At 39.5% G+C, this 25,477-nt stretch overlaps 1 protein-coding gene across 8 annotated transcripts in view; it reads left to right on the top strand.

The window, feature by feature from the left end:
• The window catches only part of NFIB (nuclear factor I B), a 284,093-nt gene that overhangs the window by 182,254 nt on the left and 76,362 nt on the right, over positions 1-25,477 (top strand). For all 8 annotated transcript variants that reach the window (XM_059833888.1, XM_059833885.1, XM_059833884.1 and 5 more), the window contains exon 3: positions 24,216-24,269. In XM_059833888.1, the coding sequence (XP_059689871.1) occupies positions 24,216-24,269 (54 nt within the window). The remainder of the gene's footprint in view (positions 1-24,215; positions 24,270-25,477) is intronic.

The following is a 25,477-nucleotide window of genomic DNA, read 5'->3' as shown; positions in this document are numbered from 1 at the left end:
AGAATGAAACAAGAAAATTAGAATGTTTTGTACGTTTCAGAGAGAAAAGGGTAAGATAAGGCAAAATAGTACTTTATTTGCTTATGTTATTTGTTAATAGTAATACCCAAAATGTGATTGATCTTACTATGCAGCCTTATGGAATCATTAGAATAACTGAAATCTGATTGTATAATTTTGGTTTCTCAGTGGGCAAGTTTACCTTGATACAGTGTGACAGCCTACTAGGAAAATAAGCAGAGCTTCATAACTTGGAATCTTTTGCCATTTTCCCTCCACTTTTAACTAAATTAGTTTTGCAGCGCATCAGGATTTATATTGCGATTCAGTGCATTAACTTATCCCCATACTGCTTTGATTGAGCAGCAAAGCATCCATTACCAATGCCATATCCAAAGTGACGTTTCCATACAGACTGCCTGCTGTTTCATTCATAACCACAAAGCAGCCTGAAATGACTTGACTTCTTTTTACAACTTGCAAGGAGTTAATGGACTGTGCTGGCCCCCTGCCAAAACCTTTAAGAAACTTTATTAATGTGTTATGAGGCTGGGACACCATAGTGTGGGATTTTATTGGTTATTCATTTTAATGAATAAAAATATGTATGCACAATTAAAACCATGTTTTCAAGCAATTGCCTTCTAGTAAATGTTAAGTCTTTGACAATGATATTCTTAATGTTTGCTGATCACATTTTTGTCTTTTTCTTTTCATAATGTAAAACTTTGCACTGCAAGAATATTAAATTTATATTGTGCATGTTCCCTTCAGCTAAGGCCCCACCTTTAGCCCAGAGAATGTTCTTTTATGATGCAGAAAAAGAAGCATTGAAAACTTCTGGTTGGACTTTACTTTGTCCCTACAAATGTGCCATTGCAGAAGATGATGAGAAAGACTGTGAAGACTATATTGCTGTGGAGATGTAGGCAGCCTGTACACAGTACATAACATACAAAGAGCTAATGTAATGTAACTAGCTTTAAAATTAATGCCAGTAGTCAGCTGCTGGTAGGCTGGTTGTCTGATGTGATTTCAGTGTTATTTTGCAAACATTTCTTCTCAACAGGCAATGGAATTAGTTTCTCTTATACATTTTTTAAAATTCAGAATTCACTCAGACAACGAAGTCGATCAGGCTAGGTAAAACTCCCAACAGTTTCTAACGCCTGGGAACAAGAACAGAGATGGTTCATTGCATAAAGACATGGGGACTCTTTTTTAAAAGAAGGTAGTTTCCTTATTTTCCCTTCCATTATTCAAAAATAAAAATGATCTCTTAGAGTCATTGTTCACTGAGAAGCATCCCAATTTTCAGTCCCTGGATGCTTTTCTCTAAAACTGGTAAATACTATCAGAGAAAAAAATAATCATAGCTTTAATGAAGATAACAGTAGAAAATAGAGACATAAATGTGGAAGTGAAATTCAGTAGGCGATGAAATGAAGAGTTAGTAGCAAAGCAGAAAGTTTAAATAAAAATGCCTCAGTCTGCTTAAAGAGTTTACTATATTAGCACATGTTGACAACCATTAGGTTTGCATAAAAATTTCCATTCTGCTTTCAGACTTCTCATTTGGATTGAAATTTTTAAAGCTTGCTCCCTTAGAAAGCAGTTGTACTTTGTACATAATTTGAGCTAAAAAGATGACAATGGTTTGCATGTATAAGGAGACTCATAGAGTACTTTCTTTCTTGATACAAAAATAAAAAGGTCTTGTGACTTTCATTTGCACTCTTTTCCTGGGAAAAAATACCTGAAGATAGAAAAAGTAGCATTTGCTGGGGAAATGACCCTTACTGAAGAGTGCTGCTGTGATTATTTTAGGTTTGGTGGTGGTGTGCACAGTATTTTTGTAGGAATAGTGCTTCAGAATCCCAGGTAGTAGTTCGGCCTACATCCCTCCTCCCTTTAACCTCTGATGGTCTACACAAGAACTGAAGAAGTGCCTAGTGTCAATAGGCCTGACACAGCTAAAGATGGCCATGAGCATCGGTAGTTAGTGAACAAAGCTCCCAAGAAGATGCTTAATTCAGTAGATAATCTCCAATTGAAGACTTGGACTCAGGAATAGGTTTTCCAAATTAAACGGAGGCATCCTTATACTAATAGATACTCTATTTGCAAAATAAAGATTTTTAGGGTTTTTTTTACACATACATATGTGCGCAGGTGCTGCATAGGTATCAATACAGCCTGAATTTAGTTTACATAAAACCTTCAATGCATGAATATTTAAGACATTAGCCTCATTTGATGTAGAATATGAACAGAGGATTACAAGAAGTTACATTGCCTATCGCCCAGAGAGCTAAGAAAAAATTGTATTGCCAACACTGATTGTGACATCTTGACTTTGGAGCATCTATCTATGCAACTGCTTTAAAATTAGAGCATGAATATCGTGGCATTTTTAAAATTGGTAAATAGAATTTCACAGTCATTTGAAACCCGGAGGAGTTAAAATTTGTCCACTTTGTTTTTAGCAAACCTGTTGGCAGTAGCATGCAGAACCTGGGGACTGGGGATGGGATCTCATTTTCTTACTGCTTACAGCATGAAATCACTGAGTTACATGCAAATATATACTAGTCTTCATCCCAGGTTGCTGGCCTGATATGAGACTGGTCAGACAAGGTGAGACACTGGAATTTGAGCTTGAGAAGGCTGTTCTTATACGTCTATTTTTGTTCTTTAATAAATGAACAGAAATGTATTCTTGAGTACTTTCAATATTTTTTTCAATCCACCTACGTAAAAAGGCAAACTTTTGGGATTCACAGTAAACTGAGTACTTGGTGCTTCAATAGGGGAAAATGGCGTGTATTTGTTTAGTGTTGTAACTGAAAGTGCCATGTTAACCTAGCGAGGAGGAGAAATGGGGAACAGGTAGATATTTATTTTTAAAATATTCATGTGCATTTGGAAGGAAGAGTGGCATGGTATTCACAGAACAAAGCTTCATCTGTAGAGGCTGTAAGCAGCAGATAAGATAGAGAAAATGACATAATTTTGTGAAGATAATGTTTTACATACAGGAGATTAACCGTGGCAGATTCTCTGGAAAATAGAGGTGACAAAGATGTCACTGTGCATATCTGACTGGTAAAATATTCTGAACACAATCCCTTGCTAGCTTTGTTTTGTCTTTTTTTTTTTTTTTTTTTTTTGGTAGAGAGCAGTTTAAAGGTGCACTTATTAAATATTAATAGAAGAGAGACCAATTAAAATTGCATACCGAGGCAGTCCCCATGCTCTTTGGAACCTTAACCCTAGCTCTCTGGTACTTTACAAGGACATCACCATTGCATAGCTTTGTGACTTTGACCCTGATTACTAATTAAACAGAGGGTGAAAGTCGCTTAATTCAGAAACCTGTTGAGTGGACAGAACTATCACAGTGAATGTCCTTTGTATTTACAGGGACAAAGATTTGCTCAATAGAGTAGAAAGGATTAGAAATGAGGTAGAAGTTATATAAATAATTGACTGGACTCGATCTGAAGTCTTCTGATGCAGCAATGTGGCCATAGACAATAAGCAGTTCATGGATCAGTTGACAAGCGTTTTCATAAAAAGCTCCTGTTCAGATGCTATTATATAATGATAGTTGATAGGGAGGCTTAGGACAGTAAACAGACAGGGACAGCACCCACAAGACAAGCTTTGTATTCACTTAGCGTCTGTAAGTTTGCAATTCTTCCACTAATGGACTATTTTCCTCTGGTGTGGACACTTCCTATTTTCTTTTTTAATTCCAAGTGATGATAAAATGCCTGTAGAGTCGTATTTTTAAAAGAAAATTCAGTGCAAACGTCATGATACACTCAAGCATCACATGTCCTTACCCAAACCACCAGGTCTGCCGGGGACCCTTGAGAAACTTGTTCAATGAGCAGTAAGAAAGCAGCGGTCTCAGCGAAGTCTTGAAATGCCTCTGCTTCAGTCATGGTCAGTTATGTTTACAGCACAGTAAGCAGGCCCAAGGAATCTCTCCATTTATATTCAGTTTGATAATGGACACAGTGAAGGAATACTCTCCCGTCTCTATTATTCAGGCCCAGGACAGAATAGCTAAGGTTTCCTAGTTCTGGCCAAGGGTGGGATAAATTGGTGAGGACGTCCCTCTCAAAACAGAGAGGCTGGCACAGCAGAGGCTTGAGATGTGTGGAAGGGTTTTGTACGTTTTGCTGGTTGCTTGGAAAAGAGAGAGCTTTCCTTTAGGAGTGGGCAAATGCAATCAGTTCGAAGGAGGTGGCAGGCATCTGGGCCTTCACGGGTGCCTTGCGACCGAGCGCAGAGTAGCTGTGCTTTGCTCAGGTCCCAGTGCCTTTGCTCCTGGCACCAGGGAAGCGTATGACAATTTATGCATAATTTGAAACAATAAGATTAAGCTTCCCTTCAGGAAACCCCTCCTCCCCGCTTTTTTCCCAGTTATGGGATACGGGGAGCAGTCCATGTGCCTTCCCACCCGCTGCTGTGCATGGCGTTCTGGTGAGGCTGGTGTGACCAACCTGTGGTGCCAGGTCCCGTGCTTGTCTGAAAACCCAGCTCCTTGCCCCGTTTAAAACAATCGGACAGTTTGAAAACCAGCTTTGGCTTTTGCCCTTCAAACAGGACGACACTAGGTCGACGACATTTCAGGATAACTGTTTGGCAGCCATTTTAGATACTGCCTGCGCTGAGAGCTCTCTGGCTGCCAAAAATTGCAGACGCTCTGTGCCAAAACACTCTTGGCAGTAGAGATAAACTTTGCAGAGATACACAGTCCAGAAATATCTTATAATTACAAAGCACAGGGGGCAGAATGTTTTTACAATACAGCTGTGCTAATGTAAACATTTAATTTGGCAGCCTTCTCCACCCACTTTTCAATTAACCGGGTTTATGCAGATACTTTAGGTCTGCAATAAACTTTATTGCTACTTCTCTTAGAGTACAGTTTATGAAACACAGATTTGAAGTATTTTGGGGGCTTTCTATCCATTTAGCAAGGCACATTGAAAATATTAGGCTGTCATAAAGGGAAGTGTCAATTCCTGTTTTAAAATGCCTTAGCTCTGGCTTCACTAAAAGCCTTTGCTTTAAAATATATATTAATTGGGGCCTGTCTCCTTTGGTTTTTCCCAAAGCAAGTAACAGGATATTAATAGAAAGAAATGAAATCACTTAAAGAGCTACAAAAGGACATTTGTGCTGGTGATCATTAGAAAAGACAAATGTTCCCGGCATTGCGGAATGGTGCCACAGAGAACAGCTCTGAACAGCAGTTCTTACGAATATAATTGCAATAATTGTGTGATAGCCGCGGTAATTGTTCTTACAGAGTAAAAGAAAAATAATTTCCAATCACAAGCATTATTCAGCCTTAGATGGCAAAAGCAGCCAAAGATCCTTTCCGGCAAACTTCAAAATGCTGGAGGTTACAGTATTTTATAATGAGATGAGTTAATTGACTTCATGAAACTGGTTAATGTTTTATAATGTAAGAGTACATAATAGATAATATCTTTCTACTCACTATAAAATACATTAAAGTAACTCTTTCTAATTCCTTCTGCATTTTGTGGGAATAAAAAGCTTCAGTGTGACTTTGAAAGGCTGAATCCTTCCTCGCAGTCAGGAGCTCCCCAATCCTGTCAGGGATTGTACCATGTCAAAGGGACCATCCCTGGTATGTAGGGCTCCATATTCAGGGTCTAGGCAAAACAGAGTTAGCACAGTCACAGAATTAGATTAGCCTGTTCTCTAGGGATGACAGACTTCAAGATTCAAAGGATCCGTTCAGTTTGGACAAGCTGAGGAGTAGGGAAGATTGTATTTTATTTGAAAGTATGTTGAGACTTCTTTAGTCATGAAACTTGGACTAGTATCCAAGAAACTGCTATCTTGTCTGCTTTCATTTTGGCATTTGTATTTCCAGGCCAAGCCGCTCGTCGATAATTATGCAGTAGCTGCAGCAGAAGAAAGGCTGTTGGTTGTCCCACAGCAGTCTAGATGGTGGTCTCTGCCCCACAGAGCGTTCAGCTCTGGTTTGCATGTGTGTGGGGCCAGGAGGTGGTGGTGTGAGGCAGGCTGATGACTGGTAAGGGACACCAAAGTGTCTTCATGTGTTTTTTCAGCTGACGTGCAGAAACTTGTTGGGTACTGGGTGAAGGATTTCTACTTTAAATTTCAAATGAGGGAAGGAAAGATATGGAAGTAGATGTAAGTGACAATGTTTGTGAGCATCAATGAAGGCATAGTTTACCATGTTTTTAAGTGGGTGTGTTATGGCCCAAAAGCAAGTCAGAGAAATTAACTACTTCTTTTTTTATGAATTCCAGAAAGTTTGATTCTAAATGTGAGTGAAAGGCCATCAGAAAAACAAGAGCTTCTTCCAATTGATTTGGGCATTCCTGATTTTCATTGAAGTGAATTAATCTTAAATGCTGGTTTTTACAAAGTATATTTCCTTTTTTATAGTAAACATCAAATAAATGTGATTAGGTTAGTAAGTACTAAAGCATAACAACAGAGATATGTTAAAAAGCTAATCGAAGAAGGTCAGGAAAAGCCGATGTTAAAGCACTAACAACATAAGCTAGGGTCTAGTTGTAAGGATAATTCTGTCTCTGTAACCTGTTGGGTTATAAAGATTGGCTGTGAGGGAGGGCATATAGTTTATGGATGGGATCCCACACAATTGATTATTGCAGGAATTCAGAATAACTTCTTGTCCCTTGAGATCACAAGACATTTTCTTAGACTCCTATGGTAGGAAGTGATAATTAGTTTTAATTGATTGTCTCCTTACTCTTTCTACCAATCAGTCAATAAATCAATCTTGCTGATAAATTGGAATTATCTAGCTGTTTTTCTTAAGTGCTGCTCCCTTAATTAGGAGCACAGTTATTCAGCATTGTTGCTGTGATCTGCTGTACAGCAGAGAACAGAGTGCTTTTAGGAGTAAAAGGAAACTTTTTAATAGAATTTGGCCACTTCATGAGCAATAAAAATTCAGTTTGGTGGCGACAGACCTCATAAGTGAGATCCTTATTCTCTCCTTTATTTGGCTGCAGAAGCCTGTGAGAATGCTGATCGTGGCCCATGGGCAGAATCAGCATTTTAGAAAATGATGCTTTGTAATTCATTGGTGTTCCTTAAAATAAAATGGGTTGTCAAGATAGTAAAAGCCTGGCCACAGGAATGAAAGATCTGAAAGGCAGAAGTGAGAAATAAATTCTACACCTATAAAGAGATATTCAGTCACCTTCGACAACACTAATTCAATGGATAATTGGTAAATAAAGGTCTGTATAAATTGCAGTCCCCCCCTTCCTTCACAAGGCTTTACAGTTAACACAGATGATATTGGGAAAGGAAATAGCTCTTGTGTTTTGTCTATCAATAAGCCTCCTAAACAGCTGGGTTTGGGACAGGGCTGTTTTGTACCACCATGGGAGACCAGAGTCCCTGTGAAGCTGCTGAGGATCTCCTATGCGTAAGCCAATCTCCAGGTCCACCAAGGAGCCAGGCTGTCCTGGGGAGCAGAGCAACATGCACCATGCTCTGCCACGTCTCCTTCGAAATTCGTGGTCCACTCTAAGTGCAAGGAGCCTTGACTAACTGATGGAGGAGGAAACATCTGTAGTGTTCCTACATCCACCCGCGCTGGCAGCGCCCATGTCCCAGGGGTTCCCACGTCTGCCTTTGCAGCCATGAGCACCACTGCTGCACTGCCCCAGGAAGCAGCCTGCAGCAATCTGCAGAGCGCAGTGGTGGAAGTGACCTACCCAATCCTGCACCCAGGGTGGGAACTGTACCCACAGCAAAGCCTGAAACAGCATCCCTCCATTCAGGGGTTTGGGAGGATGCAGAGGTGGCTGACAGCCACCTTTTACCCAAAGCCCTTCTCTCATCCCAGATCACAGGTTTGAAGCTGGATGTTTACCTCATGTTTGGGCAAATGTTGAAAGCCAAGTAGTCCTGCTCAACCAATGTGGCAAGAATTAAAAAAGTATTTTCAAAGAGGTAAATGCAGTTTGGCACAATTGGCTGTGCACTGCGTATGCTGGGGGTGCTTGAAAGCTTGGATGCCCAAGAGTGGGGGTTGGGGGCAGAATATGAGTCTGTGTGGTGGGGTTCCCTTGTTCTGGCATTATCTTAGAGGGTTCTTTAGAAAGATGCTGAAAGCTCATACGCATATAGTAGCAGCAAGTTTTTAACCTGCCAGCCCTTAGATGGTAGTAACAACGCGGTGTCAGTTCTTTAGGAAACACGTAAACAAGGGCAAATGAAGTATTCCCCTGTACAGCAGAAGACAGTTTAAATAGACTAGGCTCTGGCATAGCACTTCAGTTTATCAGTCATTTAGTGTTTAGGATGTACAATACAGCCGTATGTGACTTGCCAACTATCTGGGCTTCCCCCACTGTTTCTGGTTTGGCAACGATGTGGTTTTTCACCCTGTTGCAATGCTGACTGCCAAGGAGACATGGCCAGCTTTCTGCTTCCTGTCTTCCTCTTTGTCCTGGCTTGGCCTGCACTATGCCTGCCAAGTCACAGATGCCAAAAGCTTATACAAAAAGGTCAAACAACTATGGCTTGAAATCACCTATGCCAACATTTGTATTTTCTTTCTATTCTTCTGTATTCGGGTAAGTGGAAAGTACATAGCACATTGCTGAGACAGGAATACAGAGAAATTTTTGACAGTAGGAGCGTATGGATTACAGTTTTGCAAGCTGCTCGCAGAGGCAGTGAACACTGAACGTATTACGAGGAATTCTGAGTAAAGCTCAGTAAAATGTGAAGTGCTAAAGATATATAACAACCTTCTTGGTTTTGTGGGTTTATCCCTCTCCCCTCCCCCACCCAGTTTGCTTTTGCTTACTCCTGCAGTTTTACTGTATTGGGGAGTCAAGTTCCTTCCGAGTTTAGTACTACACTTTGCAGTTGGATCTGCGGTTATGTTAATATCTTTGATCCTGTTGTAACAACTAAGAAAATTAAGCTTAAGGTAGTATTTATAACTAGGAGTTTCTAATAATAAGTATATAGCTATTCAGAACCCAAACTTCATCAACATAAATCTGAAAAGTCCTGAACTGAGTGCTTTTGTACATTTTTTCCCTAGATGAAATTTATTTGCCTGATTTTGGTTCAGCTTTTCTCCACCTTGTGAAGCTGAAGCAGGAAAATATAACTACCACTTCTATTTCTGTAATGTTTCTTATCACGACTATGATATTCATCTAATGCTTTAATCTCCTGGTTTTTAACTAAACACTAAGGCTGATAAAAGTAGCCATAAATGCAGCATGACTGTTGGCCGTGAGTTGTAAAATTGCACGATTGTAGGGGAAGCCTTCTGTTCAGATGATTCATCAAAGCCCAGGTTGCAAAGCACAGCTTCGTATTTCAGTCAGTCTTCAAAAGAGACTATTCACTTTATTCATCATCTGCTCAGCCTCTCCTCTACCTTGCACACCTTTAAAGAGAGGGTGTTTCTTTAAAGTAATATCAACAAGCAAGAGAAAAAAGAGAAAGATCCTTTCAGCAACAGGCCCCTTCATAAAAAGCAGCATTTGATTGTCTCTTGTACAGTTGAGCAAGAAACCTGTACAGTTCTTAGTGATTTTAGTTTGTTTAACTGCAAGTATTTTCCTGGACACTGAGAAGGTTGCAGGGTTGAAGAATATTCCCAGACATATGGTAGGGGCAGGAAGAAGGAAGAGAGAGATTGCAAAGAGAAGGTAGGGAAAAGAATTTGTTGTTAGTTCTTTTGTTCATTTATACAGGTGGTTGTAAGTTATCTTAGAGTAAATCTTTAACAATTTCATATACAGTATTATTCCTAAAGTTAATCATAGACCTAGATCTTGAGTAAAAGGGCTGCCAGTGTCATTAGTGGAATAACAGCGTGTTTCCTAGAGTCAAACATTGCTTGTGGACAACCATTTCTAACTCCACACACACAAAGACACATATTCTGAATTCATTGCATACCAGGGAGTAATTTACTCACATGTATGCCCTCTGCTCTTAGTAACACAACAGAAGAATCCTCTGTAAGTGTGGATGGCAATTGTTACTATTACTTGTCTATTCTGAAGGAGGGTTGTCTGTCTCTGTCCTACCAGGTGTGCTTTGCTGGGTTGTGACCTACACACTGCTAACTATATTTGCCCCCTGAGCAGGGAGCGTTAGGAATGATGAAGGTTGAGTAGTGATGCACCTTTGTTTCTTTGTTGGTGAATGTTTTGGATGTTCTTCAGTGCCAGGGTGGGGATAGTCATTTTCTCAGGTACCTGAAGGTGAAACATCACTGCAGAGTTTTCACAGAGCTTGATTTTGTGGAGTATTTCAGGAAGCTTTCTCCTGGGAATGCCTGAAATCAGCCAGATGATCTTGATTGCTGCTGTTTATTTTGTGACCTTGAAATTTACAAATCTGGCCTGCAGAAGGAAGGACAGTGGGTATGCTTATGTGTGAACAAGAACAAAATTCAGTTTTAAATATTGTCCCTTGCAGGCCATCAACCTTGAATTTTTTGTTAGCAGGGACTGAACACAGGTAGTCATCTGATCCAAGGGTCTTCAGCGTGTACAGGTTGTTAAAATTGGTCTGCAATCCCTGTAAGAAGAAGATGGTCTTTCCTAAGAGGCATAAACTTCATTTTTACAGGTTTTAAGATGGTAAGGTATTTGTCATTTGGGCTAAGAACTTATCTTGACTTTCTAATGATTTAAACCATTCCAGTCTTGGTCATGAGTTTGCAAACAATGTCGAGAGAACATATTTCAACAGTCTGCAAGAACACTTGGATGAATTATGGAAACATACAAAAAAGTGTTTTTTAACACATAGTCCAGATACCTCAATTTATGGTGGTTCTCCCCGACTAATCTCATGGCAAGATACAGTTCAGAGAATTTGCCTTGTTCTGCCCCATAATCCCTGCACTTCTTTTTAATGCCTCGTTGCTTAATAAATGTTATTTCCTAACATGTGATTTTTATTATGTATGTTTAGCCTAGTGTTTTTTTTTTTAAATGCTGCAACATACTGATTACATTTTTTGCATCTGCTGATTATTAAAATGGATTTATGCTGATAAATTTAGGAAGGCAGCTATTATTTTGGTGATGACATATGCCTTTGCTCAGAGATCCTCATGCGATTGCCTATACTCTACTTGAACTTAATGTTAGGCTGTGGCATATAGTTTGAAATGGTATAGTGAGAGCTGTGCAAAGATACCCAAATTGCTGTGACTGAGCCAACTTGTGTATGGGAGACAGTGTAGGCTTGCAAGCTTAACAGTCTTCCTAGATTCATGTTTTCTGGTCTGTCTCCCATATACATACACATACTGTCTAACAAACTGTGGTAACCTGTAGACTAAACTTTGTATAAAGCTTTAGTTTTATTCTTATTGTCATGGCAATGTGTTTTCATGTGCCGTTTCCATCTCCTGAATACTTACATCATGTTGTTATCAATAGCTATGCATATGGAAGTGATCTGATTGTTCATTTGATTAAAATACAAGAAAGGGGCCATACTGTAATGCTAGTGTTTCCTGGGGGGACACAGGGCTTTAAGCATAGAGCAGATGAACTGGCTTGATACGGAGCATGGTTTAACTTTGTTAAGCGAACTTAATTTTGAACAATTGTGTATGTAGGAATGCTAATGCCAGAATCACTTTGGAAAAATCAGCCAAAAAATGCGCTGGCATATTCTTGGTTTCTGGTATTTGCTTTGCTGCTGGTGGAGCTCTCTGTCACCAGCCCCGACGTTGCCTTTTTCTGCTGCCGGTAGGTGACATCCCCCTGTTCTGCTCCCACCGTGGAAGTGCATTGGTGCCAGTGAACAGAAGAGCATCATGTGAAAAGCATATGTTGCCATGGGACAGCTTCAGGTTGGAGAGGGTTTGGGAAAAGCTTGGGGCAGGCTGAGGAGCAGGCTTCTTAACCTTGCTGCATCCTGGGATCAGTGCCTTTTTTTTTTTTTTTTTGTGGTGGTGGTTCTCTTGGTTTGTTTTCTGCAAGTGTGAGGTGTGACTAGTGGGCCCTCCGCAAGGCTTGCCTGTCAGTCACACCCACTGGGTGGAGAAACACAGCCCTAGGCCAAGGTGAATTTCACGAGAGAACTGGATTTTCTCATGTTCTTGCCCTTACTGATACTGAGCCTGAAAAGGCTCTGTTGTTGTTCATGTTTCACTTTTAAGCAGGCATTAAAGGGATACTGTTTGATATTCAGATGTGCAGCATCTCCTGGAAAACTGCTTTAAAACATAAAGCATTTGGGGGCTTTGGAGGTTTGCTTGCTTTAACTGTCCATAAGGGTAAAGATTATTGTCTAACTAGCCAATTGGACTCATTTGCATGTCAATGCAAATTTTAGCAACTGCGTGGAAACCTGAGCTACTGAAAGGTAGGCTGATCTGAATGAAGTCTAGTCTTCGCCTTGTGCACTTCTCCAAATTCACATTATGTTGCTTAAGCAGCACAGACGGATTGACTTTACACTGCTCTGAAGTGTTGGCAGCAACCGCAATGAAAGGAGGCTGGTCTAGAAAGGGAGCTGTAAGAATGTTTTTCCAGAAGCGCACAAGATACATATTTGTGGAGGGCAGGGAGGGACAGGCATAAGGGAGGAAGGTAAGGCAAAATCTGAGAAGTTTGCAGGTTTCCACTGAAGTATTGTCATCTGCTTAAAATAAGTCATAAAAGGGTCTGCTGTAATTACAGTGCATAAAGCCAAACTTTTGTGCAGTGCACTGTGTGTCTCATCTAACTCCTTCAGGTCAAGTGAGTTTAACCCATTTGTCCAGGAAAAATACAGTGCAGAGCTGTCGAAGTGCTGGAATACACATAAGATGTTGAACTGAATCTTGAACCTGCTATGTGAGTGCACAAGGGGAAAAATGATTAGTATTGTTCCCAGAAGGAGGACAGTGCAAATATTAAGTTGCTATTTTTTGCTACAAAGTTTTTAGAAGAATCTGACATATTTCTGTAAGAAATGCTGTTGTGAAGGTGCTGTTGTTCACATTTGTTCCTGTTCTTTCGGTAATGCACAAGAGAGTTAACTCATTAGACTTTCCCCTCTACAAAGCCCCAAATGTTGATCTATAAGTAAGATAACCCTGAAGCTATATGCTATAATTTCAGTGCACGCACACACACACATGGACAGATACATGAATATACAAACTTACTAAAATGGAAAGGACTGTTTGGCTAAATGTTATCTTATGTCTTTAGCCAGCAGAAGGTTAGGTTTTAAGTAAAAAAGGGCCTTTAATAAGAATGTAATTCCTGCAGTTATAGTAGATGTGTTGAATGTCTAAGGTTACTCATTCTGGCTTCATGTCTTGGAGCTGTTGGGTGGTGCAACCCCTTTTGCTCTCTGCCACAAACTGAAACTTGAGTTTCTGTTGTATTTTCAGTAAATTTGTACAAGGTTTTTTAACTCCAAAGACTTTTTTTATAGCAGCAGACCAAATCAGACTTGATGGATTTCTCAAGGTCCTGCTGTGGTGGAAGAGCGGTAAGAAAATAAGCTGTAGAAACTCTGGATGGTTAAATAATGTTCAAGGCACTGGCAAGTTACCGGGTGCAGTAAGAATTTTGAGTTAGTTTGTTTTTTGGTTTTTTTTGTTGGTTTATTTTTAATTAATTAGCACTCAATTTTTACTCATGCAAACCAAAAAAGGTAGTAAGCAATAAAAATAAAAACTTTGGAATTTTAATCCCTACGTCTGTTTTTTTAGATAAAAAGTAGTATCCTTTTTCCAAGTGTGTAATACCCTTAGGTACTACAAGAATGTGTGCCAGCTTTAGTAAATAAATTGAAATACAAAGAGCAAAAGCAGCCTCTGCTGTATACTGAACCAGCAAGCATATTTTAAAATCTTGATTGCAGAACTGAAGTTGGTATTGTACCTATGTCAGGGAATTTCATCTACGTAGATGATGCAAATACATTAGTGAGGGATATGCTGATGTGTAATATACAGTGAAAGTTACAGAATTACAAAGCAGATGCTCCCATGTGATATTAGCCACAAAATGACAGAATTATGTTCGGAAGGCACAAATGAACATGGTCGGATAGGATTTAATATTTTTTTTATAGCTTTTGACCAATATGACTGCAATGGCAGTACTATTGCTAATAAGGAGATAGGAAGTCTGTGGGAAAAATGTTCTTTATAATTGCTTTGTTTAAAATGTGAAAGACAAGATTTAAACCAGGATACTTTTTTTTTCTTTTTTGGTTACATGCTTTAAAAAAAAAATCCCTTGTGTTTTTTGCAGAACATCCCTGCCAAAACCCAAAACTGGGTTAGTCATACATTTCTATGGGTTAGTCGGGTCTACACTTTAAGTTCTCCTGTGGCACACCATATGATTAGGTACTTCTAATTTTTATCTACTGTAAGAGGTCAAAGTAGAGAGAAAAACAATGCGTTGATCAGATTTTTTTCTGTTCACTGTTGCTTTAGTACTCTATACACTCTCTCTTCTCATTATTTGTTTATTACCAACTTGCATATGCTTGAAAATAAACATGGTGGCTGTGAGCACACATGCAATTCCAGTCAAGTTTATGAACCACTCATATGAAAAGGTAGGGTGATTTTTCTCAGCAAGTTCTTGTACATTACCTACTTAGTGCCCACTGATTTAATCTTTCTTTGTCACAGTTTGTTTTAATAGTATGTGGGTGGGAATGTAGACAGGCAAAGTGGTGCATATTTTGTCTATGAATTTTTATAGCAGTTTATTAGCAATTCAATTTATAAAGAATATGGTAACATAACCTACAAATTAGGTGTATTTACTGCCATTTGAGACATTGCTCTCATAAACAAGATTGATAAAAAATACGTTACTTAAGGATATACAGAACTATGGCATTCCTTATGCCCCATTTCTGTTAGATGTAAGTTAATATCCCAGTGTTTAAAATTGCGCATAGCATCAACTGGCAATCTCAAGATAAGAAATAATCAGCAGTGTATAGGCAGCAGTTGAAAAAATCCCAACCCACCCACCCGACCAACCAAAACCAAACCATCATTCTTTTGGGGTATTTTCTTGGTGTTTTCCATATCCTTTATGCTAAAGGTTGTGTTTTACCACCAGTCATAAAAGTTGAAATTAATTGAAATGAAAACAGTTGTGGTAGTATTGTGGATCATAGATGAAAATTGAGAGATCCTTGGGTAAATGTTATAGTATTTGGAAACACTGCAATGATGCTCAGGTTGTCAAATCATTAAGCCTTTTCCCTCCTGTTTCAGAGAAAATGTTAATTTTGTTTTGGGCTTCTAAACACAGTTATACTTACTGGCAGAGGTATTACCTCATGCTGTTCTTAGCTGGCTTGAAGCAATACTAAACACTACAGTGCTCTAGTCTAATTTTGGAGTTTCCATGATATGTAAAACCCCAGCACTTTAGTTTAATTGCTGTTTATTTCCCTCAGTTAGCGTATAGTGTGGTGGCATACTTAGCATTTTAGGAGATCTCTGTCTACGAAATAATAGAGAGGCCTTGTGTGCCTCCACTAATATTTGTAAATTACTTTGTGGGTTCTTTGTCAGGTGATGTTTTAGACTTGTGAAGTAGCATGTGATTGTAACTTTCTGAAAAGCTGAAGAATCCAGCTTTTATTGCTGTATGTTTTAGTGGAGGATGCAATGCACTTCGATGAAAAAATGCAGTCCTATCCAGTATTTTCTGAACTATGCTTTCTTTTGTACTTTTAAACTGTAATTTACCATGAAGTGCCTCATCCAAAGCTCGCTGGAGCAACTTCCCATTGATTTTAAAAACCTTTGGCTGAGACTCATATTGAACAAAACTGATTTTTTTTGTAGTCATGTCATCATTATCTCATGCCTAAAAATATTGCCTTATGTAGTGGAAATGTGTATTTTATCTCCCTGAACTCTTTTTGCTTTACTGCCCTAAAAGGCAACAGAAAATGAAATCCTGAGTGCATGGGAGTCAGTAGTAAAATTCACATTGACTTCCATCAAACCAGGATCTGCGCAGAAGCTCTTAGACCCTCATACATTGCATGAAGGTGAGGGTCAACCTTTGTCTTTCACAACATAACTAAGTGGCCAGTTTATTAATTGGCTGAAGGTATATGCAAGCAAATTCCTATTCTTTACATGCAAATATGAACTTTTTCATTAATATAGTCTATCATATAATTTCTTTCTTCTCTAAACACCCAAGTAAATTTTTCACTGTGTTCTACCTTTTGCTTTTCATTTTCTGAAGAATCTGTAATAAAAGCCCTTTATCATACACACCTTAATGTAAAAGGTTTCTTGGTTTCCAAGAACAACTTCTGAATGTTTCTGAGTATAGCTGGTATCCACACTACCTGCCAGATGGATAAAATCAGGCGTTCATATCTCATCCTTTCCTACTGAACCCAGCAAGTTTTGGAAAGAAAATTCATTCTTTCACATTCATCCACATGTGGCAAGATACCTATGTAAGTCTCTTCTTAACGGACACGTCAAAAAAGAGCTCAGCTAATGTTATGAAGTATGGGAAACATTTGTTTCAGGCCATGAAAAAAAATAACCCTTTTCTTAACTTAAAAATGTGCGTGTGTGTGTGTGTATGTGCGTGTGTGCCTACATATGTATATATACACACACATATAAAATATGTGTATATTCAATGCACAACTTACCTTATAACACAGCTGGGGAAAGTTCTTCAGTTTTCAAAATGAGCAACATATGGTCTTTATAAATTGTATAAGAAATATTTTGAATAAATAAGTATTGTGATTTATTTTACATGAACAAATAAGGGAATTTAAACTAAAAAGATAAATCTGTGCATGGGACATAAAGCTGAAAAGCTGACTATGCTTATCGCTGTTTTGGTTGTACGTGCTTCTAGGTCCTTGAATTACTTTCAGCTATATGAAAACTGGATTTACTCCCAGAGCTCCACTTCTTAACTAGGGCAGTTTGAAAACTAAACAAGGGCTGAGTCAGTTAATTAATTTAAATGAGATGACAAATCAGAAACACATTACGTAATGTTGATTTAATTACCATTTTTTATTTACCTAATTAAAACACTGTGAAGAAAAGTTAACAGTCTGAACAATGGCAGGTTGGGTGACTTGGCAGCAGCAGATCTGAGCTGCTGATAAAAGGGGAGGTGAAGCGGGGAGCCCTCCGTGACCTGCACGGCTCTGACGCCCTGAACCATGACGAGCCACCTCGCTGCCAGCCTGCATGGCGGGCGCCCGGCTGGTGGGATCGGCCTGACCACCCCCTGTGTGGTGATGCCAGCCCAGCTGCAGGCCCCCACCGTGGGGGCCGGGAAGCGTGTCCCACGGGGACGGATGGGCTCTCTGCTGAAAGGCGCGGGGTTTATCCCCGTCGTGCCAGCCGCAGGCGGACTTGTCTCTTGTGGGAGGGTGCGGGGGAGTGCGCTGAAAGGGGTCGGCCGATGACTGAGTAGCTCTTGCCATGTCCCCACTCCAAAGCAAACAGGGTCAAACCAAAATGAAAACAGCCCAGCTTCTGCCTGCGGGCTGGCTGTCTCCCAGTGGAAGCACCTCCATGCCTGAGCCCTGAAGGCTTTTGTGAAATGGTAGGCCTGCTTGGGCTAAAACCTGCGTACCTGCCTGAGCCAAAGGGCAACACAGATAGATACCGTAGCTTTCTGGGGCCAGCAGTCAGCTCTGCTCCTCACTGCCTTTTTCAGGTAGGTGAAGGTTGGGCAGCAGCACCCTTTCAAGGTGAAGAGTGTAGGTCACTGTTACGGTGCCTCATGGCTCCTGGTGTGGCCTGTGGGTGCTGATGAAGCCTGCCCTCGTAGGATCAGCACATCCAGCCTTTGGAGTAGCTCCTGCCACTGCTCTGGTCTCCCAAGAGGTCCCTCCCATGCCTCCTGGGCGCAAACTAATGAAGGGAGCAAAAAGCAGTGGGGATAACTTGCCAAAATGGAGTTTGCACTGAGGAACTGAGGCTTTCTTGAGATTTGAATACACCTCATATCAATAGCAACCAGGACTGTTATTTCTGTGTCAGCTTAAGAGCCTTTGCACATAGATTTCTTTGGTACGCTCGCTTAAATTTGTGGAAACCAGGTCTGCAAACGGATCAAAGCTAATGGTATGTCTTCGGAAAACTGGAGGATGCCACAGAGCCTCTGCAAGGTGAGCAATAAGCAATCCTTCCTTGCATGGCCAATGGGGTTTGCCAGTGCAGTGTTGTCTGGGAGCCAATGCCACTGCCCCATGACTTGCACCTAAATGTCTAACTTAAGTTGTCTACACTGCTCATGTACTACCAGCTGTATGTCGTGGTTTAGTCCCAGCTGGCAACTAAGCACCACACAGCCGCTCGCTCACTCCCCCCAGGTGGGATGGGGGAGAGAATCGGAAGGGTAAAAGTGAGAAAACTTGTGGGTGGAGATAAAGACAGTTTAATAGGTAAAGCAAAAGCTGCGCAGGCAAGCAAAGCAAAACGAGGAATTCATTCACCACTTCCCATGGGCAGGCAGGTGTTCAGCCATCTCCAGGAAAGCAGGGCTCCATCACGCGTAACGGTTACTTGGGAAGACAAATGCCATTACTCCAAATGTCCCCCCTTTCCTTCTTCCTCCCCCAGCTTTATATGCTGAGCATGACACCATATGGTATGGAATATCCCTTTGGTCAGTTGGGGTCGGCTGTCCCGGCTGTGTCCCCTCCCAGCTTCTTGTGCACCCCCAGCCTACTCGCTGGTGCAGCGGTGTGAGGAGCAGAAAAGGCCTTGACTCTGTGTAAGCACTGCTCAGCAATAACTAAAACATCCCTTCTTTATCAACACTGTTTTCAGCACAAATCCAAAACACAGACCCATGCTAGCTAGTGGGGGTGAGCATTTTACTATACGAAATCAGTTAGCCAAAATTTTCAGGGGAAGTATTTCCATTAAATGTAGTGGTCTATGAAAATGTGAAAAATAAGTCCCCCCTCAAGTTAACATACTTATGAAAGAAAGGGTGACACTTGCACCAATTCCACTTGCATGTTTATAGCATCATTTCACGGGATACTCAATATAATAAAACATTTTCAGCTTGTTTATACCATAAACAAACTGTCGTATCACTAGAGTTGGTGTGAATAATGCTTATAAAATAGTGCAATAATTCAGGGTCATCAGATATAGAAATGGTATAGAATGAAAGATGTTGCTTTTGCAAAATTAAATCGTTAAAAGTATTTGGGAAGTGTATCAATCCAATCAGTTGTGTTGTCAAGGTAAAATACTGTAGGTAGTAGAAGGTAAGCGTGTAATAAAATTAGGAAAATAATAATTAATGGTAATCATTCAAAGTACACAGATTAAATTATTTATTTATTTGCTTTATTGATTTTTTCTAATCATGTTATTTGCTTGGGAGTAGAGGGAGCTATCTTGCTTTTTTGTTGCACCATGATGATGTTCTAGAAGTCTGAAAGATGGAGGGTTGATTTGGAAAGTCTTTTCCCCATGAGGACAGCCCAGCAGTGGATCTGGGGCCCAGGGATGCTGGGCTGTCTCCATCCTTGAGGGGTTACATGCCCTGACTTTGTAAAGCCCTGAGCAGCCAAGTTTGATCCCACGGCTGAGCCCTCCGTGGGGCGGGGGCTGGGACTGGAGACCTCCTCAGGTCCCCACCAGAGTGGGGTGTCTTGTGATACTGTGATTTTCCAGGATACAACCATTTGTCTCAAGTTTGTGATGTCAGGTGGCCATGTAGTCCTGAAAGATGACAGTCTGGGAAGTAGTTGTGATTGTTGTTCATGGTAGTGACACTGTCTGTTGTCAAGTCAGATGCCGTATAGGTTTGTGAAGGCTTCAACAGCATCAAACTGACACTTATATGGTGCCACATCTCTCTGATTCTTTATCCTCCCCCATACACAAATCATGGACTATCAAAGAACAAGGGTGTATTTACATGCTGGTGAATGATTAAATTAATGTCTGTCAGCTGAGATTAACTGAGTGCAAAGGCTGTCTCCTAGCCTGTGGCAAACGAAAAATGAAATGTGTTCATTGAAACCACTGAGAAAGTTTATTTGATTAGGGTGACACCTGTGGAGAATCTGCTTATTTCTAAGCATGGCTCAGGAAAGTATTTTTTTTCTTTTTACAGATTCTGCCTCTATTTGTTTTCAAGGCCTTCAATGTTATGCTGATGCAGAGAGCCTTAAAAGCAAAATTCCTTGTACAGTATGGGGCATAAGGGAGGCATAGCATAACTTACTTTTTAAAGACAGTATCCTCTCTTACCAGCTGAAAAATGGAAGATTAGACTGCTGAGGTGAGCAATACTAAATATCCCTCAGGAAGCTGGTGAACAGCAGTGTGACTTTCTTGTCTTTGTTGGGGTGTGCATCCTTCATACTGCTGCTTGTCAAAGCCAAGGTGGTGCAGAGGGAGGGAGCACTTTGTCCCTCACTGGATGGCAAACCATCAGCTTTTTTTTTTCCCCTCTGCCTTATGAAGCCAAGAGTCATGTATCATGGCAGCACCTTTCTCCCTATGTACGGCAAGGGAAATGAATGTTTTTTTCTCGCCAGCAGCAGGCCCCAACAGTCAGTTTTACTTAACCCTGGCTGCAGCGAGAGTTGCCTGCACTCACAGATACTCATTGGGATTGACCCCTTGAAATGAAGACATGGGAAACAATTCACTATAAAATATACCAGCTTCTTGATTCATCCTTTCATACCGTCTTCTAAAAGAAAGTAATTTGAGATAAAGAATTTTAATGTCCTGGTGGTAGCCATGCTGAATCATGGTAAATTATACGTAAAGTGTATCAGACTTACATGAATATCTACCAGATAAGAGTAAAGGCTGGCTTGAACCATTCTTGTATAAACTCTTCATCCATGGGGCAATAACTTATCAAGGCATCAAATGCTGACTGTTGGAGCAGTCAGCACCAAGAAGAGCAGAGCAGAAGATACGCTCACCATAGTTGTGAGGTGTATATAAAAGACATTCTGTGGAAATGGTACATGTAGGTGAGCTTTTGCACTGTAGCAAATAAGGATAAGTACTTCAGAGATCTGTGCGGAAGAATTTTTTTAAGAAAAGCACATTGACAGTAAAATTTAAGAAGGAGTTTTTTAGAACAAACAGACAAACAAAAAAACCCCAAAGAAAATGAATAAACTAAGGGAGCTTACAGTTGGGAGCTACCTAAATGACAATGTTGAAAATTTCAGTTTCATCATGTTTACCTGATGGGGTTTTATTTGCTACTAGTTGTATAGCTTTGCTTACAACTTCTAGCTTAGGAAGTATTTTTTTTTTAAATGTGCACAGAATTATTTGGTGGGAAAATTGAATGCAAGGCCAGCCAGCCAGACAATGAGTCTGGTTTATGTCTTCCTCTGTCACACTGGAAGAAAAGCCTGCAATTTTTAAACCCAGGGCTCATGTTGTTAATTAGTGATCTTGTGCAGTTGAGGACAAAGAAAGATTTAAAGTGTCTTAACATGTTTTTTGCTTTCTTAGTTTCTGTGGCTTTCCAAAAATGTCTCTTACTCCCTCTTTTAGAAGAGCATTGCTCCGATGTCTCTTTTCATTCAATGTTCTGCTTATAAATCAAGTTATTCGTATAATTTATTCCTATAATGATCACAGTTCTCTTGTACTTTGCCGGGCTATTTGCATCCAATCAAATCAGGACAGGGCTTTATAATTATTGACACTGGTAAGAGAATTGGATCATCACAGGCCTCTCAGGTCTGTGTCTTTCATCCTGAGAATGAGATGCTTCTGTGTGCTTCAAGTGCAGAATTACATGGGTTGATACTCTAATACAGAATACAATTCTTTGCTTTCTCAACTGCTTTAAGTGAAGGGTTAGATAAGTTGCTTCTTATATTCGGCTTACAATAATGCTTTGCTTTCTCAAGACCATTGAGACCCCACTGGCAAATATGTGAGTAGCATCTACTGCTCAAAACACTGTGTGAGAATCAATCTGTAAAAATTGTGATTGATAAGTACTAAATATAAAACGAAGCTAAGTCTGACTGGCAAATTATAATAACTAGCAACTGCTTATCCCTATAACTGGAAAATTCTTTGCTAAGTTTATCTTATTATAAAATGAAAAAGAATTGTTTAAACTACCATCAGTCTTTAAATCCTGGATCCAGAAAGTGGCCATGTTGACAAGGAGAAAGTAGGCATAAAGGCAAATTACTGTGCAAGAGCTAAAAAATATTCCTTACTTTGTGCATCTTTTTAGTGAATTTTAACAGGAGGAAACTTCAAGGGCTATTTTCTGGTAGGCCTCATTAATCCAGTTTCAAAGCTACACTGTCCAAGCTTTATTGGGTGCATCTGCTACCAAATTGACACTTCATTTAGCCACACATCTGCAGTAGTTCTACACTTGGACCATTGCTGTGTAAAATTAATCCTCTCTGATAATCGTAATTTAAATAATAATATGTATGGTTTGCAGAAGCAGAGAATGCCTATTAGAAGAATATTAAAGTTCACTCCCTGCAGGGTGAACCTTCCCATTGCAACACAGGAAGAAGGACTTTTGTCCATATAAAGGTCCATATGCAGAGAAGCATCGTATTTTTAGCATTTCTTTTAGCTGATTGAGTTTTCAAATTAACTTGATTTGATTTTTTAAAGGGATGTGCTGTATCTTGTCATGAAAAGGCATACTGAATGGCTACATATTGTGCTGTACAGTGGGACTCTTAAGAGTACCCAAGTGCCCAAACCATGGGATGTGCAGAATCTGACTGGGGGGGTCTGCCCGTCATTCTTCCTACCTAAGGTTGAAGAAGGTGATAGAAGAAATTTCATGTGAAATTCACTATCCAATGTGTATTTTATTGTGTGCAAGAGTGATTTCATTCAGTATTGGAAAATTTAGTTGTGTTCTTAATACCATCGGAACTGCGTTTCAGATGTGCCTTGGTCTTCCAGTACTCTGGTAGATCCCCAGATGCTTGCCTTGTGTGACAAATGTCATTCAGGTGAATTCAGTAGAACCTGAACTATGAAATGGATTTCCATCTTGGATAATATCTTCTGTAGAATCAAGCTTGTGTTAACTTAAACTGCTTCAGAGACATGTGTGTCAAGCCATGTTTGCTAAGCTACATAAAAGATGGTAACAGATTTCAGTGAACTTCTTGTAGCAGGTGGAAGAAATCTTTCATTCTAGGTGGAGGGCTACATTGGCTTTAAGAAGAAGTGATGGGGATTGAAAGACAAGTATTTATTGATATGTAATTTTCTCCTTTTCTATATTTTTTTTCTTTAATTTGGGCTCTGTAAGCAGCAATGCATTCAAGAACTCTGTCTTCCCTCTGGGGTCCATTTAGGAGTAGCAATTTCTGTAGTGCTATGATGCAATCTGTTGGTGATCCTGTGCTACTAACAAGCACTGCTACATTTAAAAAAGTGGATATTTTTTATTCAGACTGCAAAACTGCTCCATTTCACATACCTATATACAGAACAAATGATTGTGCTTCATTTAGTTTCTTATTCTCTTTGCATAAGAGTGTCTGTCATGTCTTACTTCTTTGTTAATCACAATTTCTTGCAGTAGAGCAGGGGTTTGTTATATTATTGGTGTGGGAATACAGCAAAAAGTAGATAGTTTTAAAAGCAACTGCTTTTATGAATAAGGATATCATTTATTATTTAGCGTGTTAACATAAAATTGCATTCTCCTCTTGGTTCATTAGATGCAATTTTTGTGCTTTAAGGAAAGGATAAAGAAACAGGACTCATCACTGCAAATACCATTAGTTGCCTGATCCAGTATGTCTTTCTGGTCATTGCCTGAGAAGAAACTAACTCTACTTTACTGATTATGCAATATTTGGGGGATGGAGAGAAAGGGAATGAAAAGGTACCCTTGTAGGTGTGTTTACAACTTAAGTATTTACCTGAATGACTCTCTTGTCCTTATTCAGTGATCTGAGTTCCTTTTATGAGGATCGTTGCATCTTTCACAATGTTTCTGTTTCTACATAAAATGGGTTACATATAGTGTGTTTGTTCAATAATGCCTTCATGTAGAAAGTCAAGGAAATGACCTTTAAAGAACAAAGTTAAGTATTAGTTTAATACTGAAGGAGGTTTGTGAGATACTTTCAAAACAAATTAGTAAAACATTTCTTTCATTTCTTTATAGATTCTGGACAACCAGGAAGTCCAAGCCACAATGATCCTGCCAAGAATCCACCAGGTAAATATAAGTTCCAGAACATGTGCATCTGACATTGTTTGAGAACAAAGATACTACTGTTAATAGTTAAAGAGAGCATAATTGGTCAGCATCCTATTTTGCAGTGGTAAGTACATATAAGCAGGACAAGCTGTGATTATTTTAGTTCTTTTAAACTGGCAATGCCTCAATTGTAGTTTCATCAACAGTGATTTAATCTAAGGAATTTTTCTTTCAGTTCATGGTTTTTAGAATTTCATAAGTGAGGATGGCCAGAGGAGTAAAGAGACAAGATCCCAAATAACTTTACTTTTATAAAAGTCTTCAAATGTTACAATTATTCTTTTATCTCAGACAAAACACAATTGAACTACCTCTAAAGTCTGTGACCTGAGCTACTAGCTTCTTTACTTTTATTTTGCACGTGCATTATAAAATGCAAATATGTTCATTTTTTATATATTTTTTATATATTTCACATCAGCTCAGAGCAGTTTTTGAACATGTTGTTAATGGGTTATGCTAGTGAAATTTGGAATTTTTTTGAGAGACATGTTAGTGTAAACAGTCCTCTCAAGGATTCTCTAAAAATAAAAATTCAAGAGAAAATCAAATCCCTTTGCTATTTCACACTATTTAGACCATGGATTTAACCTAATCAATTGGGCTGTGCTAGTAAATCTTGTAAATCTTTGTTGTTTTGTGGATTTTATTGGGGTAAGACAAACAAGTGTGACAGACATACTATCACTTCTTAATGAGCAAGGAGTGACTCCTGCCACCACCATCATGCTGCATCTTCTGATTTCAGCTCTTAGAAGTGTCTGTCTGAAATAAGCTGCAACTAGCTCAGTTTGCTGTTTTTCTAAATGCAAAATGAACCACACTCTAACCAAGAAGTAATTGTGTGATGCTGGGCTGTTACATATACATTAATATTTTCTGGATCTCTCCAGGCATTAGGGAAAACAGCCTGCATTGTGGCTGTACAGTTTTGTAATATGCATACAATCAAATGATTCTCTACATGTGGTGGAATATGTCATGTATGTTTCATGTGAATACCCAAAAATGGAAGAACCGTCATAGATCGTTATACAAAAAGCCATGTTCCTGTAATAGAAAACCACAAACATTTACTGGAAGATTGCAGATATGTTTTAGAGATATGAAGGCAGAACAAGTCAAATCATGTGGTAAGCTCTTTTTGAAGTTATTTATTTTATTTT

Source organism: Gavia stellata, chromosome Z, assembly GCF_030936135.1.
Source record: "Gavia stellata isolate bGavSte3 chromosome Z, bGavSte3.hap2, whole genome shotgun sequence".
Lineage (NCBI taxonomy): Eukaryota > Metazoa > Chordata > Aves > Gaviiformes > Gaviidae > Gavia > Gavia stellata.
This window is presented reverse-complemented; position numbering and strand designations above follow the sequence as displayed.